This window comes from Vidua macroura, chromosome 7 (genome assembly GCF_024509145.1).
Source record: "Vidua macroura isolate BioBank_ID:100142 chromosome 7, ASM2450914v1, whole genome shotgun sequence".
Classification (NCBI taxonomy): Eukaryota; Metazoa; Chordata; class Aves; order Passeriformes; family Viduidae; genus Vidua; species Vidua macroura.
This window is the reverse complement of record NC_071577.1, coordinates 23,483,690-23,497,069: the sequence shown is the minus strand read 5'-3', so window position 1 is coordinate 23,497,069 and position 13,380 is coordinate 23,483,690. Positions and strand designations below refer to the sequence as shown.

Below are 13,380 nucleotides of genomic sequence, written 5' to 3'. Positions count from 1 at the left end.
GCAGATAAAGTTGAGGTACTTTAAGCATTCACTGCTTCAGTCTGGGAATGGTTTGAATCTTGAGGTCGTCAAAAAAGGACTCAGACAGTGATCTGTTGAGAAATTTGAGTCCAGCTGTGTCCAGGATAAAACATCCTGGGTTGTATCATCAGGAGCTTTGCCAGTAGATTGAGGAAAGCGATACTCCCCCTTTACTCAGTGCTCAGTTGACCATACCTGGAATAGTGAATCCAACTTTGGAACCCTAATACAAGAGAAATTCTGATAAACTTGAATGAGGCTAGCAGAGGCCAAGATGGATGAGGACTTGGTGCTCATGTCCTTTGTGGAGTGATTGAGGAAACTGACCTTGGCTGTGAGCCTAGAGTAGAGACAGCTCCAAGTGACTTAATAACAGTCTTTCAATAGGTGTGAGGAAATTACCAGGAGGTGGAGGCAGGTTTTCTATTGAGGTGCATGGCAAAAGAATGATAGAAGATACTTTGAATTGGTATAAAGAAAAAACAGTTTCAATATGAGGGTACTAGAAGAGGTTGCCCAGAGAGGCTCCATCCTGGAATCCAACTGGACAAGTCCTAAGCAACCTACTCTGAATTCTGTGTTGCTCCTGCTTTTGACAGAATACTGGACTGGATGACCTCCCTATTTTCCTTCTGACCTAAATGCTTCTGGATTCTATGAAAATACGATGGTTATAAAAGACCAATCTAAGAAAAGGATTCTTTGTTATACTGGAATGGTAAAATGCTATATATTAGAGCATGTGCCTTGCTAACAGAATTTTTTCTGAAAGCAAATACATCTGAGTGATTGCTATTTAATGATTCCCATGTGAAACAAAGCACTACTTGTTATATAGGTTGTCCCAGTTTCTAAAAAACAAGATACAAACAAAGGGTAGAGAGGACTAAGTTACAATCTAAACCAGGTTATGAGGATATCCCTGGTTAATAATAAATTTTAGAGATATGTTAGTTGAATCTAATCAGATATATTATATCCTGCAGAAATGTCTTTTTTTTCCCATTGATAACTTTATGTAGCTCTCACAAGTATTCAGGATCATGAAGATCAGAATCCCTTATAGGCACCTAAAAAAATGAATCAAGCTAGAGTCTGATGAAATTTCACTTCTTTAGAAGTTTGAAAAGTGGAAGATTTTTGGTTTGAGGAGGAAATAAAGCCCCATTTGTTGCATAATACATGCAGCACCAGTTAAACACAAATAATATTCAGTTAAGTTTTGCTTTTTGAAATATTGATGCACAGACTCTTTATGACTGACTAGTGGTAGCACCTGAGTAACTGCTACAAATACCACAACAAAGTTCAATGTGAGACTGGCAAATGATAATTTTTTTCTGTTTGAAAAAAGCATGAGTTTAGCAGTCACTGAACTTTCCTAACCATGCCTCCTGTATTCTTTCTTTGTCATTTATTTGGCAGTTCTATTTTCTATATAAAATTTGGAAAGGCTGAGGGCTGAAGTTGACACAAGAGTTGAATCCCACCTTTGTGTTCTTTTATGTTCTTTTAACCCTATGTCAAGAGAAGGAAACAGTTTGGACACTTTTGCCACAGCTGTCTCTAACCCCATTCTGGCACTTCAGGGTCATGTGTGACTTCTGTAAGAGAAAAAGTCATTTCTCTGGAAATTATTGTTTATTATGACAGGAGAGAGACACGTAAACAACGGCATTACCTACAGTGTTGTCTTGGACCTGACCTGTGGTCAGAGATGCTCATATCAGAATAATCCCTATTAAGTACAATTCCTATTAAAGGTAGTTTTACAGAACTATCCCCTGTAATATCATTTTATATTCCCATTCTGTCATCCATGTTTTAGATTTGATCATGTTGGGGATTTTTTGTGGCATTTATATATATATATATATATATATATATACGTATACACTGGGAAATGTTACAATGCAACTTTGGTGTACGGCACTGGAAAAGAAAAGAGGATAGTACAAAAATGCAGTAGAGAAGGATGTTTTGGAACTGTGAGCTTTTCCAGAATAATACATCTTTTGAGGTAAAAAACTCACTGCATTAGTCAATCAGCTCATTAGGAGCCCCTCTAATTTGCTATTCAGTTCAAACTTCCTGTGATTGAATGTATTTAATAAGAAAAGTGCTTTATTATTTATTTAATAAGAAAAGTGTTGTGAACTATAGGATATCAGTTTGCATTCTATGATGGGGTAGGAAGTAATTTTGGCAGCTCCTCAAAGTGGTTCTTAAACTTTTTTGGAAGGAGAAATGCACTTTCATAACATATAATATATACATATAATTGGAAATCAACTCTTTAATTTGATTTTACATGTAAAACTTCAGGTCACTAATTTCTCTTGCAGTAACTCAACCTCAGTATGCTCTTCATAGCTATGATAACTTAGTTAAATCTGATATTTTAGTGCCTGTGGGATCTACGGGGAACCCCCCCCTCCCTCCACCCCGCTTCAACACTTAGATAATCTACTTTCCAGGTAATAATCTAGATTAAATGTGTAGATTTCCTTCTCCATCATTTCAAGAAAAAGTTAGCATCTTTCTTCAGATATTCCTCAGAAAGTGGAAATAAATTCCTTTTTTTTTTATTTAAAGAAAAATTATCCCAAGGTGAAAAGGGATTAAGAATAAAATTTTATTTAAAAGGGAAAAAATTCAATCAATTCCCATGAAACAGGGACAAATGCTCTTGCACATTCAAATGTTAGAGATTATGTTTGAAATTCAAGCAGCCACACACAATGTATTTTTCTGGCTAATAATTATGTTTTGCATATGTCAAGTTCTGCAGAGACGATGCTACTGGTAATTCTCCTACTGCAGGATCTGCTTTTTTTACAAATGAGGTCAAAAGACAATCAAAAATGAATGTAAATAGATCTGCGTGGTAGCCTTGCCTACCCATCAGCTAGGAAGAAGAGTGGTCTGTGAACCATGCATTCCTTCCTCTTTTCCGCTTTTTAAATAACTGTGAGCACAGGAGGGGGAAGCCACCCACACCCAGCTCCTGATCTACAAACATCACACAAATCAGACACTAATTCTACTTGTAGCTGCAGCAGAAGGGAGTAGTTTTTAATTAACTTTTTAGGCATTTGGGAGTGGTCCTTAGATCCTACTTCTAATCCTGACACGAGAAGGGATTTGCAAGTTTCAGGATAAAGAGGAACAAGGTTTTATTACACTTTTTTTGGTCATCCACAAACAGTACTCAAACTATTCTTTATCTCAAAAACTACAAAACTTTTCTTTAAAACTCTGTGGGTAAAACACTAAATATGCTTCTGTGCATTAGGTGCCCACATTTTTATTGCTATAAACAATCTGTGTAACTTACAGAAAGGGTAAGGATGTTCTTGCAAAGCACGCTCTGAACAGCGACCCAGCATGGACTGGCTCAGGATTGACATTATACATAGGCTCTCACACTACTTACTGAGCTGCTCTGTTAATCCATAGAGAAGACTCAGATGCTGATTTATAGATACCTGGTTTTGTACTTCAAGGCTGTTACTACTGTCTCACATAATATGGTTATGTTGTCCATGACCCCAGAAATAGTCCTTCTGGGAAGAGTTGTTCTTTCAGTTGGATAGAGTTCGGAGTTAAATTGATTCCTGGTATATTTTATCATGCAAAAATAACACTGGGCACTTAAAACAGAAAAAATGGAACACCTTTCTTTTATTGTCGTTATTTAAAATGGCATGGACTTTAGGTTTCTTTCTTTCTTGACACTTTTTTAGCAAGTAGACAGAATTGCAACAGTATTTTACCTTAACTGCCATGAAAATAGGATTTATGGACTACTGAGTTTCATGTTCTTTTGAAAGTATAAAAAGAAATGCCATAAACATGCAAAATACTAATGAGATTATCTGGCAATTTTTTTCCAGAGAAGAAGGAGTAAAGCAGATTGACATAAATGAGTTTTGAAAAGAGGAAATTTGCAAGCTATTTTCAGAGATCCACTTGCATTGATTTGAATGAAAATCAGCAAAGAATGCTCTAAGAAATAATCTCAAAAGGGTACAGACCCCAAAGTCTGACAACAGCTGGGAGTAAGTGTTTTAGCACATGCATGTTAGTGATGAAACACATTTACATGATGATTAACAGCTTTTCAAGTAGCCTAGGTATAAGACAAAGACAAAACCCCCTAACATGTCCTTGTTCTGAAGTTGTCTCTGCCTGTCTAACCAGTGGATAAAAATGGAGGAAAGTTTTGTCTGTGATTTGCATGTTTCTTTCATAATTTGTTATCTTTTTATGCAGCAATAAAGATTCAGCTAATACTAGTTAGCTGAAGGTATAAAGGTAGCAAAAGGTATATTGTACGAGCAGTGCTCCAATGCCTAAATATCAGGATTTCTCAGTGTTACAAAAATTAAACTTAGCAATTTAATTCTATAAAAGCTATTGGTGTGCAAGCTAATTCCTCTGTCAGTAAGCATTGATATCTTGCTCTCAGGCCTTTAGCAGTGTTTCTGGCCACAGGAACAACCAGTTGCCAAATAGTCCTGTGCATTTGCTCAAAAAAAGGCCAAGATTTCACGAGCTGGTACTCGTCAAGAATTAATATTCAGATGTTGTGCTAAATCCTAATTTCCAAGTATTTAAAGTAAATTCTTGTTGTGTTTCTCTGAACTGACTGTTTAGGCAAGACCTTCTGGTTTCTGCTGCAGTCTAATTTGGCAAATTAGAGTTTTAAATGAGGTAATGTGTTATTATGGAGGAACAAGGACAGGAAAGCAAGAAATTTCCCCATTTAGTCAAGCGTGGCGTTGCGTTCTTCTCCCCGGTCCCGGTCCGGGGCAGCTCGGGAGCCCAGCTAAAGGCGCTGCCTCTCAGCCGGGCCGGGGTTGCCGCTGGTTCGGAGGCTCTAGTGCCGAGCCTCCGCGTGGGCTGCTGCCTTGTGTAACCGACGCTGGGATGAGGTAAAGAGGCGAAGGAGGCACACCCTGTCCTGCGGTTGGCTGGAGAAGATTTATTGCCGTGTGGTGCTGCGGTGGAGAGCAGCGACTGCTCCGAGCGCCTGCGTGGACAAGATGGCGGAAGAACAAAGGGACGCATGGGGTTTTATAGGGGGCAGGCAGCCACGGGCGGCAGCCCCCTCGCCCAATGGGGACAGGCAACGGAGAGGTGACGTGGACCACGGCAACCAATGGAAATACGACAGGGGTGTGTACGGGGTTCTGGGACGAATGGGATTGCGGGGATGGGGTGACTGGCATGGAAGTTTCAGGAATGAACAGGGGGGTGGTTACAAGACTGACACTGGGAAGCTCCAATGGTGAGTGACCCGGAGGGAACCATCGCACGGGGAACGTGGGGGTACACAGATCCGACTAGCTAACATTATTAAAATTCCTAACTAAACCAAACCCGGGATGCAACAGTCAAGTACTGAATGCAGCTGTGATTTCTGGCCTAAGCTTTCTTCTGGTCATTTCCACTCACTATCAGTAATGAAATAGTTAATAATGTGGACACTTAAATACTATCTTTAGGTTTTTTATGATATGATGGCTCTTTGTTAACAAATAAGCCAGAATATATTCTTTGTGTGGATAACACTTCATTGCTATAATTGAAGGCAGTATCAAAACTAGGTATAATTAGATCTATAATTGGAATCCAGTTAATGAAACAAAAAAAGACAAGACCTTCCCCCTTTACAGTGTTTACTCTGATTTTTTCCCAGATTGAATTTTGGTATTCTTTGTGGTGATCTTTCCTGATGAGACTTCACTGTGATTTCAGTATTAAAGAATTAACAAAATGAGAAATGAAAAGGCTATATTGAGAAAGTTGGTGAGGAAGCTTAAAATTGCATTTTGTGACTAGTTATGACTGTAATTCTGCTTTCAAATTTTAGTTCAATTTCCAAGAAATTATTCAAGTATGCATGTTATTGCCTTTTTAAAAAAATCCCAGTATACTAGACTAAAAAGTTCAAGCTGTACAAAATCATAAGACAAATAGTTCCCACCTCAGAGATGTGAACTTTCAGAGTTGCAGATAATGTGAAACGAGTAAGTAACTATAGAGCCACAATACCTCACTGCCATTGCCATTTATCCGCTCTGCCTGGATTGAGGTTCACAGCTACAGTTCTGATTGCTTTTGAGATATGCAGTTTCCAGAGTCAATTAGCAATTTCCATAGTCAGCTCTGTCTTGCTACTCTGAATCCTATACTGCTTGATTAAGCTTTTTCCATACTTAGCTTGGAAGAGCATGGACTGCCTAGCACACAGACTGGCTCATACACTAAGCCAAGCATGTAGGAAACACTTTAAAACTGGACTTGAAAGCACTAACATAATCTAACCCACACCACTGTCCTCTTCCCATTGCTTGGAACCAGAGGGAACAGCACTCAAGTCAACACTGGTGTTACTCGACGTGCCATGTTTTGAAATTTGTTTCATATCAAATATGCAAAAGGCTGCTATTAGAAAAGCAGTAGCTCTTCCCCTGTGTCTATTGCAAGGTATGATGTCTGATTTACTCTCAGCATCTCTTTTTGATATATGGGCCAATTTGGTGGAGAAGGGAAAGAACCAATCAATAACATGAATTAGGAGTATGCAATAACTCTCTTATCATAATGTAACATTAGAAAGGATGCACAATAAAGATGGAAAGAGGACACAATAAATCATGTGAAATGACACCAAAAATAGACTGACAGCATCTGTTCTTTTTGTCTCATAACCCAAAATCAAAATAGCTTTCACTACAACTAAAATGAGCATATTCAAAGCAGATAAAAAAATTTATCAGCAATGCCTAATTAAAAAATGAAGCTCTTTTGAGGATGTGTATCACATCATAACCTTATATTACATTTCACTCTAGAATGTGTCACCTTTCTTACTGCTACAGCATACTTTTTGAAAGTCCGCAATAATTTTTTCTTTTTAGCTTAGAGTAGGGAAATTTGGGCCCCTTGATTGGTGTAAATTGCCCCTGTGACATTCTGAATCCTGACATTAAATTATCCTATGGAAGTCCAGTGTAAGAAGAGTTCTGTTTTAACACTGTACTGAAATGAAAGACTCCTGAACCACTAGCCTGCAGGTTTTTATTTGTGCCATAGAGAAACTCAAAACTGTCAGAATGGATTTTTCCAAATTAAGACTTTTTTTCCTGTTAAAGATGCAGCACCTATAATAACAGCAATTTTACTCTTCATTATTTATTAAGATTATATATATCTATTCATGCCTTTCTGACTCTAAACACTAAGAAAGGGAATAATTTAGAAGTCAATTTAAATGTTGTTCTATTTATTCAGATATTATCTCTTTCTATAAAAGTTACCTCCTTATTTAAAATCAATTCCTCTTTACCTGGAAATAAAAAGGAATATATTGGAAAGTCAAGGAGTTGAAAAATAAGATTGAAATTGACTTATAAATAAGTTTTCTTAGGATATCTAAGAGGTGCTTTATCATAATCATTAGATATCCTACATGAAATGTGAATCAGAAGTGACCCACAGTTCTGAGCAGACATAGAAGCAGTATCTGAATGGGGATGGGTAAATGAGATATTTGGATCACTGAGGTATCGTCTCACTGCTGATGGTTCTCCTTGCTGTAAAATCAGTAGTATTGAATGGGGCAAAGAATGGATTTTTCTTGACAAGTATTAAAGCCTAAGGTAGAAACACAGCACTACAGACACAAGAATGGATATCCTCATTCGTTTCCAATAGTCCAACACCTTCAGTCACACTCTGGATTTCATCTAAGGGGTATTTTAAGAATGCCTGGAAAAAAAGCCCTACATTAAGAAAGGGTTTTTTGAGAGTTTTTTTTTTTGGGGGGGGAAACACTTTTTTATCAAAATGTAGAGAGATAGTATTTCTTCTGTCAAGGAGTCCTACACCAGTAGGGTATCAGAGAGATTGGATTAATTGGCCTATCTCAACAGTTCTGGATAAGGCACTGAAACTATGGTCAAGACTGCAGTTGCTGACCCTCACGCTAGAACAAATTGAAGGGGACTTGTAAGCAGCTTTCTTTTCAGTTGTATTTTTTATTAATTGGTAGGGTCAAACAAACAGGTGGTAAAATGCCTATGATGACTAAAGTCTAGATGATGAGCTTCTAAATGAAGTCCTGATCTTTCTATTTAAGAACTCTTAATACCATTTTTGCTTTATTTCGTTACTGTGTTTGCACAATTTTCATTTTCCTATCCTCAAAAAAAAGCTGAAAAGGCCTTAAGATATTAGTTTGGAAATGTGCTTTGAAAATGCAAGCATGTTTAATTTGCAGTCATTTGTGGCAAATTATTTTTTTGAAACTAGTAAATGGCAAGTAGTTTGTGAGGTTTGTACACACTCTGCAAATTGCTTGATCTTATCTTTGCTCAAACCAATACTCTACCTTAGCTCTTCTCAACCTTAGAATATCTGATGGCTAAACTTAAATTTAAGCTGAGCTTAAATGATCCTACCTTCCTTTAATAGATATCTTAGACATATCCCATTATTGCCCACAAAGCATACAGTAAGAAATAAAAATGTATTCTGTGTGGTACAATACTTTCTGATTATTATATATCCATTCTCAATCCCAAAATAATTACTTCTTATCTCAAAAGTTTTACAGCTTTACCACCTCAAGCAATATTTTACATCTGTCAAGAATGATTTATGCAATAATGACTTAAACTGCAAAATGGAGTCCTCAAAGCAAGAGCTGTCAAATATTTTCACCATAAATAACTTTATTAAAATAAGAACTGATATCTTGTATAAACAATATCTTGCCTTCAAGTATAATTCAGATCATATAGATATAAGATTAGTGAAAAAATTGTGAAATAGTAAGGAATTTATGATATTGTTGCTTTGATATCAGAGTATAATTTTTCAATTAAGCAGATGCTAATGCCTAATGGGTAATCCTTGGAAAAAAAATCTGTTTCAAAATAATACTTCTTGTGACTTGTATTTATCTACTGCTCTTTTTAAAAAGGGATATTTATATTAAAAAAGAAATTTAACGTGTCTTTAATCCCGTGAGTACATCCATCTACAATTGTGGAGCTGCTTGTGCTATGAGAACCTGTAAATTTGGACCTTTTGTTTTGGCACCATCTGTTCCCATTGACCATTTTTCTCTGTAATTAACTCTTTTGGTAGCTATGTAATTGCCTACTGTGGCACTACTTGAAGAGGACAGAGGACTAGAACATTGTTTGGATTGTGTTAATACCTTTCTAAAAGGAAAAACAGTGAGGAGAAATTCAACCCAAAAGTAAGCTATACTCTGATAGAAGTACTCCAAGAGCAGCTAGTAAGGCTTTTAGCTGCAAATATTAAAAACTGCTGTGAAGGCAGCATTGGTGTGGTTGGGACAGGGCATGCTGGGTGCCCAAGTCCAGGCCATCTAAACCATTACACAAAGCTATCACAAGCATTCAGTGCTTCTCTGCACCCTCCCCACACTGCACAGTGAAAAGGGAAACAGGCTCCATCCAGGTTATTCATTTATAAAATCATCATACACAGAATTTTTTTCTCCTTTGACCACTCTATCTTTTGTCTGTCATGTTTAAGGCAGTGTAGATTCAAGCAATTGCCATTTTTTGAATATCAACTTGCAACAAAATTTTTTCCCATCCTTCTGTCCCATCTTCTTTGAGTGAGTAATTTGGCCAAAAATTAAAGCAGTGAACAAACAGCAGCTTTCAGTCTCCGATCATCACAATGTTTAAAACTTGAGATCTTGCACTTTCATCTAGAAAAGTAGACTATAGACCAGTAGAGAACATCAGAATCCTAATTCCCGTGTGTGTGTGTGCAAAATCATTTTTCTATAGCAAGAATTTTCTTTTAAGCTGAGCTTCAAAGCTGTGACATTTTAGAATTATATGAGGCGGTACTTAGAATCAAAAAGAAAAAGCATTATTTATAGAGTGATTCCCTTTCTGATATCTGCATTGCTGGAATTCTGATCACAGATTAGCTTTAAAAGTGATCCCACTGACATTTGCTTTACTTCAAAATATTAGAATAATTTTTAATATAATCAGTGGCTTATGTAGAGTAAATGATAGTGTGATGTGGAATAAGTTTTATTTGCAATTCACTGGGCCTTTAGTCAGGAGTGTGTATGGCTTGCCATGAAATAAAATATCAAATTAAACTTTTAAGCAGTGGATAATTCATTGGAGTAACTTGGGTTTCTCACATGTAGAAAGTTACATTTCTGACTGTGCTAGAATTGACCTCTGAAAATTGAAAATTGCTGAAATTGACCTCAAGTCTCATACTCAGAGCACAAATGCAAAACAAGCCACTAACCAGGCACTAAACTTTCACATTTTTAGAAAACTCTTGAAATTTACTTTGTTTCACAACCTGGAGGAAGACCTTGTTTTGTATCACTATTCTGTATATTGTCACAATATACAGACTATGTTCCATATAGGTATATGAATTTATGCTATATATTGAAAAATCAAATTTGAAAATTTGAAAAAGTGAAGATGAAAAGTGAGGTATATCTTTTTGAGATATTTAGAATAACTATAGAACATGTTTACTAACATTCATTACATTCATCATGTAATGATTGAAACAGGTAGTTTCAATTTCATGAGACCACATAGACTTAAGGCTTTCTATCACATTTTGAAAATAAACTGAACATTATGTAGAACAAACCAAAAATTCTGTATATACAGACAATCAAGCTGACAGATAGCCAGGCATTTGAGTGTCAGACCTATCTTATATTTTGACAATTTTTGCCTGATTCACCTGTTTAAATTTAGCAGATCATACAGTTCACATGCTCAAATTTGGACAAGTAAAACATAAAGGCAATTAAACTATTCACAGAAGTGAAGTTACTGAAAACCCTTATGCATAAGATTGTTTACAGTGAATAATCTGTAACTTGGCGTTCAAAATCATTTGTGAAAAATATGGCAATTTTTATGAACAGTATTTCTTTGGTATGTCTCAAACAGATTATGGTGTGTTGCATGATTTCAGAATTCAGCATTTTAGAAAAGGATCTATCTATCTATCATCTATCTATCTATCTTCCTCTGGTAATTGAGAGATAAGCAGTACTTTTAAAGGCCTTTTCCTCCCTCCTAATGTTTTGGGAGACTTTAGGACTTTTAAACTACCACATCTCCAAACAGTGCTCCAGGCTGATGACTGTGAAAGTTAGCAATAACATTCTCCTTTTGAAATATTATTTTTAATACATGCCAAGTTAACACAAACACAGGGTAGATGTGTAAAAGACACACAATGCCAGGTCTCCTGAGAAATCTATGTCCAAGGCACAGCCACAAAAAATCTTAACCAAAATCTGCTCCAGACCACCAAACCAGATCTAAGAATAAAGGGCTCTACTGAGAATCTGCTTCAAAGAGTATGCTTAAATATTGGTAGCGTGGGTAGAATGGTTGGCCTGAGTCCTATCTGAATTATACCAGCCTAAGCTAAAAATAATATTAGTTAAGTCTCTCCAAGATAACAATAGAATTATTGAGAACAGGATTTAACTCTGTGACTTTAAAATGAGAGAGCACATTGCATGTGATTCTAAAAATGATGTAAACAACACACTGGCACTTCTCCAGAACTAATTTAGGCTCAGCATTTGAATATGAATTTCCTTTTCCTTCTCCCAAGAGTGTACACAGCAAGAGATAAAATAAGGTACACCACAATTATCAATTACTTGAATTCATTTGAAAGGTAGGTGTTTCTGTAGATAACTCTGGGTAATTAAAAAAAAAAAACGAACCAACAACAAAACTCTACATATAACTATTATGTATCATAATTACCTCTCATGTGTGTGCATTTTTAAATCTGAAATACATTTATTCAGTTTTTGCTCTTAAGATGGAAAAAAGTATCAGCAGATTCAGCCATTTTGCATATATTGATTCTTTACTGGATAAGAGGGAATAGTTCATAGTCTGGGCAAACCCAAATTTTGTCTCTGGCAATACTAGGACAATATTGGTAGCTCAATTGCAGGTACTTCTCAATATCTCAGCTCTGAAAAAGACTTGTCCCTTTCTTTATAAGCTAATGCTTTCTTTATGATGGGCTGTTTTTTTCTACTTTTAACTTTGAGGAAAAATACTGCGTTTAAATCAAGGTAAGTTTCTTCTGTGCTGATTACTTTAAGTGAGTTACATCTTCTTTAAACCAACCGAGAGAACTTCTGTTTCAGAGTTGCAAACACTGTGCTGGCTTCATTCAGCTGGTAGAGTGAGCGTGCAGTGACTTACTCCATACACCCACTACTCTCAGGGCAGATTCCCTTACTGATACACGCAAATGTATTTCACTGGACTTCAGAGAAATTACAACACCTCCAGCAAAGGGGCTGGCCAGTACAACATACACACTTCTTTTACCAATCAACTGCTAATCAAACATGCAAAAAGTTTTGAAAATAAAAGTTTTGAAAATAAAACCAGACTTTACCATCTTTGTGATAATAGGTGACTTCTACTTTCCTCTCCTCTGACCCCAGCAGGGCTTGAGCAATTTGGGCAATATGATGTCTTTTGGTCTCTGGCCCATGAAGGAAATCACAGGTGCAAGGTTTCTGCATGACATCTGGCCTGGAGAACCCGGTCATCTCACAGAACCCATCATTGCAGTAGATGATAGCACAATTCTGCACTCTAGCATTAGCAATGATGAATTTTTTATCTGCAATAAAAGAAAGTGATGCATTTTTTAGTGCTCTTTCAACATTTCTTATAGGGTCGATCGCAGAGATGAATGCCGAACAACCCTTCTTTTCACAGAATGCCTGAAATACAGAGATTTTCAGTCATTTAATGAAGATAATTTGATCCATGACTTTTAAAGAAACTTCAATTAATTTAGAATACATTAAAGATGAATATAATTCTTTCTTTAAGGAAATAAAACCACACGATGCAAGTCTCTGTAAATCTCCTTTTGACTTTAAAATTTTGTATGTTTCAGGCTTTACTGAAGCCCAAGCGATGAGTGCCGTCCTGTCAGTCACAACTCCAGAAAAGTCCTTGAAAAGTTAGTGGCTTCTTTTGGGGAAAAGTAGAGCCTTGGGAAGGGGGTTCTACTTAAGTGAAGGGCTTCCTGATGTAAGGTCCATCTCAATCTACTCTGTAGGGGTTTTCATTGAGGTAAATTATAGTCAGTATTTTAATAAATCTATCTAGAAAGTAACAGAAGAAAAGAAAGTTCCTATAAACAAAAAAGGGGGTATATGAAACGATTGTTATGTTGGAAACGTTTTGCAAATTTCACTGAAGTTCTGTGCTTCCATCCATCCTCCTTTCCAAAACTCTCATCGCAAAGACATGT

General features: G+C 36.6%; 1 protein-coding gene and 1 long non-coding RNA gene across 2 annotated transcripts in view; one reads left to right on the top strand and one right to left on the bottom strand.

Annotated features, from left to right (window-relative positions):
* The window catches only part of LOC128810090 (uncharacterized), a 291,765-nt gene that overhangs the window by 129,151 nt on the left and 149,234 nt on the right, over window positions 1-13,380 (top strand). The window lies entirely within an intron of this gene.
* Window positions 1-13,380, bottom strand: part of KCNH7 (potassium voltage-gated channel subfamily H member 7) — a 212,881-nt gene that overhangs the window by 197,911 nt on the left and 1,590 nt on the right. The window contains exon 2 of the mRNA XM_053982647.1: window positions 12,508-12,738. Coding sequence (XP_053838622.1) covers window positions 12,508-12,738 — 231 coding nt within the window. The remainder of the gene's footprint in view (window positions 1-12,507; window positions 12,739-13,380) is intronic.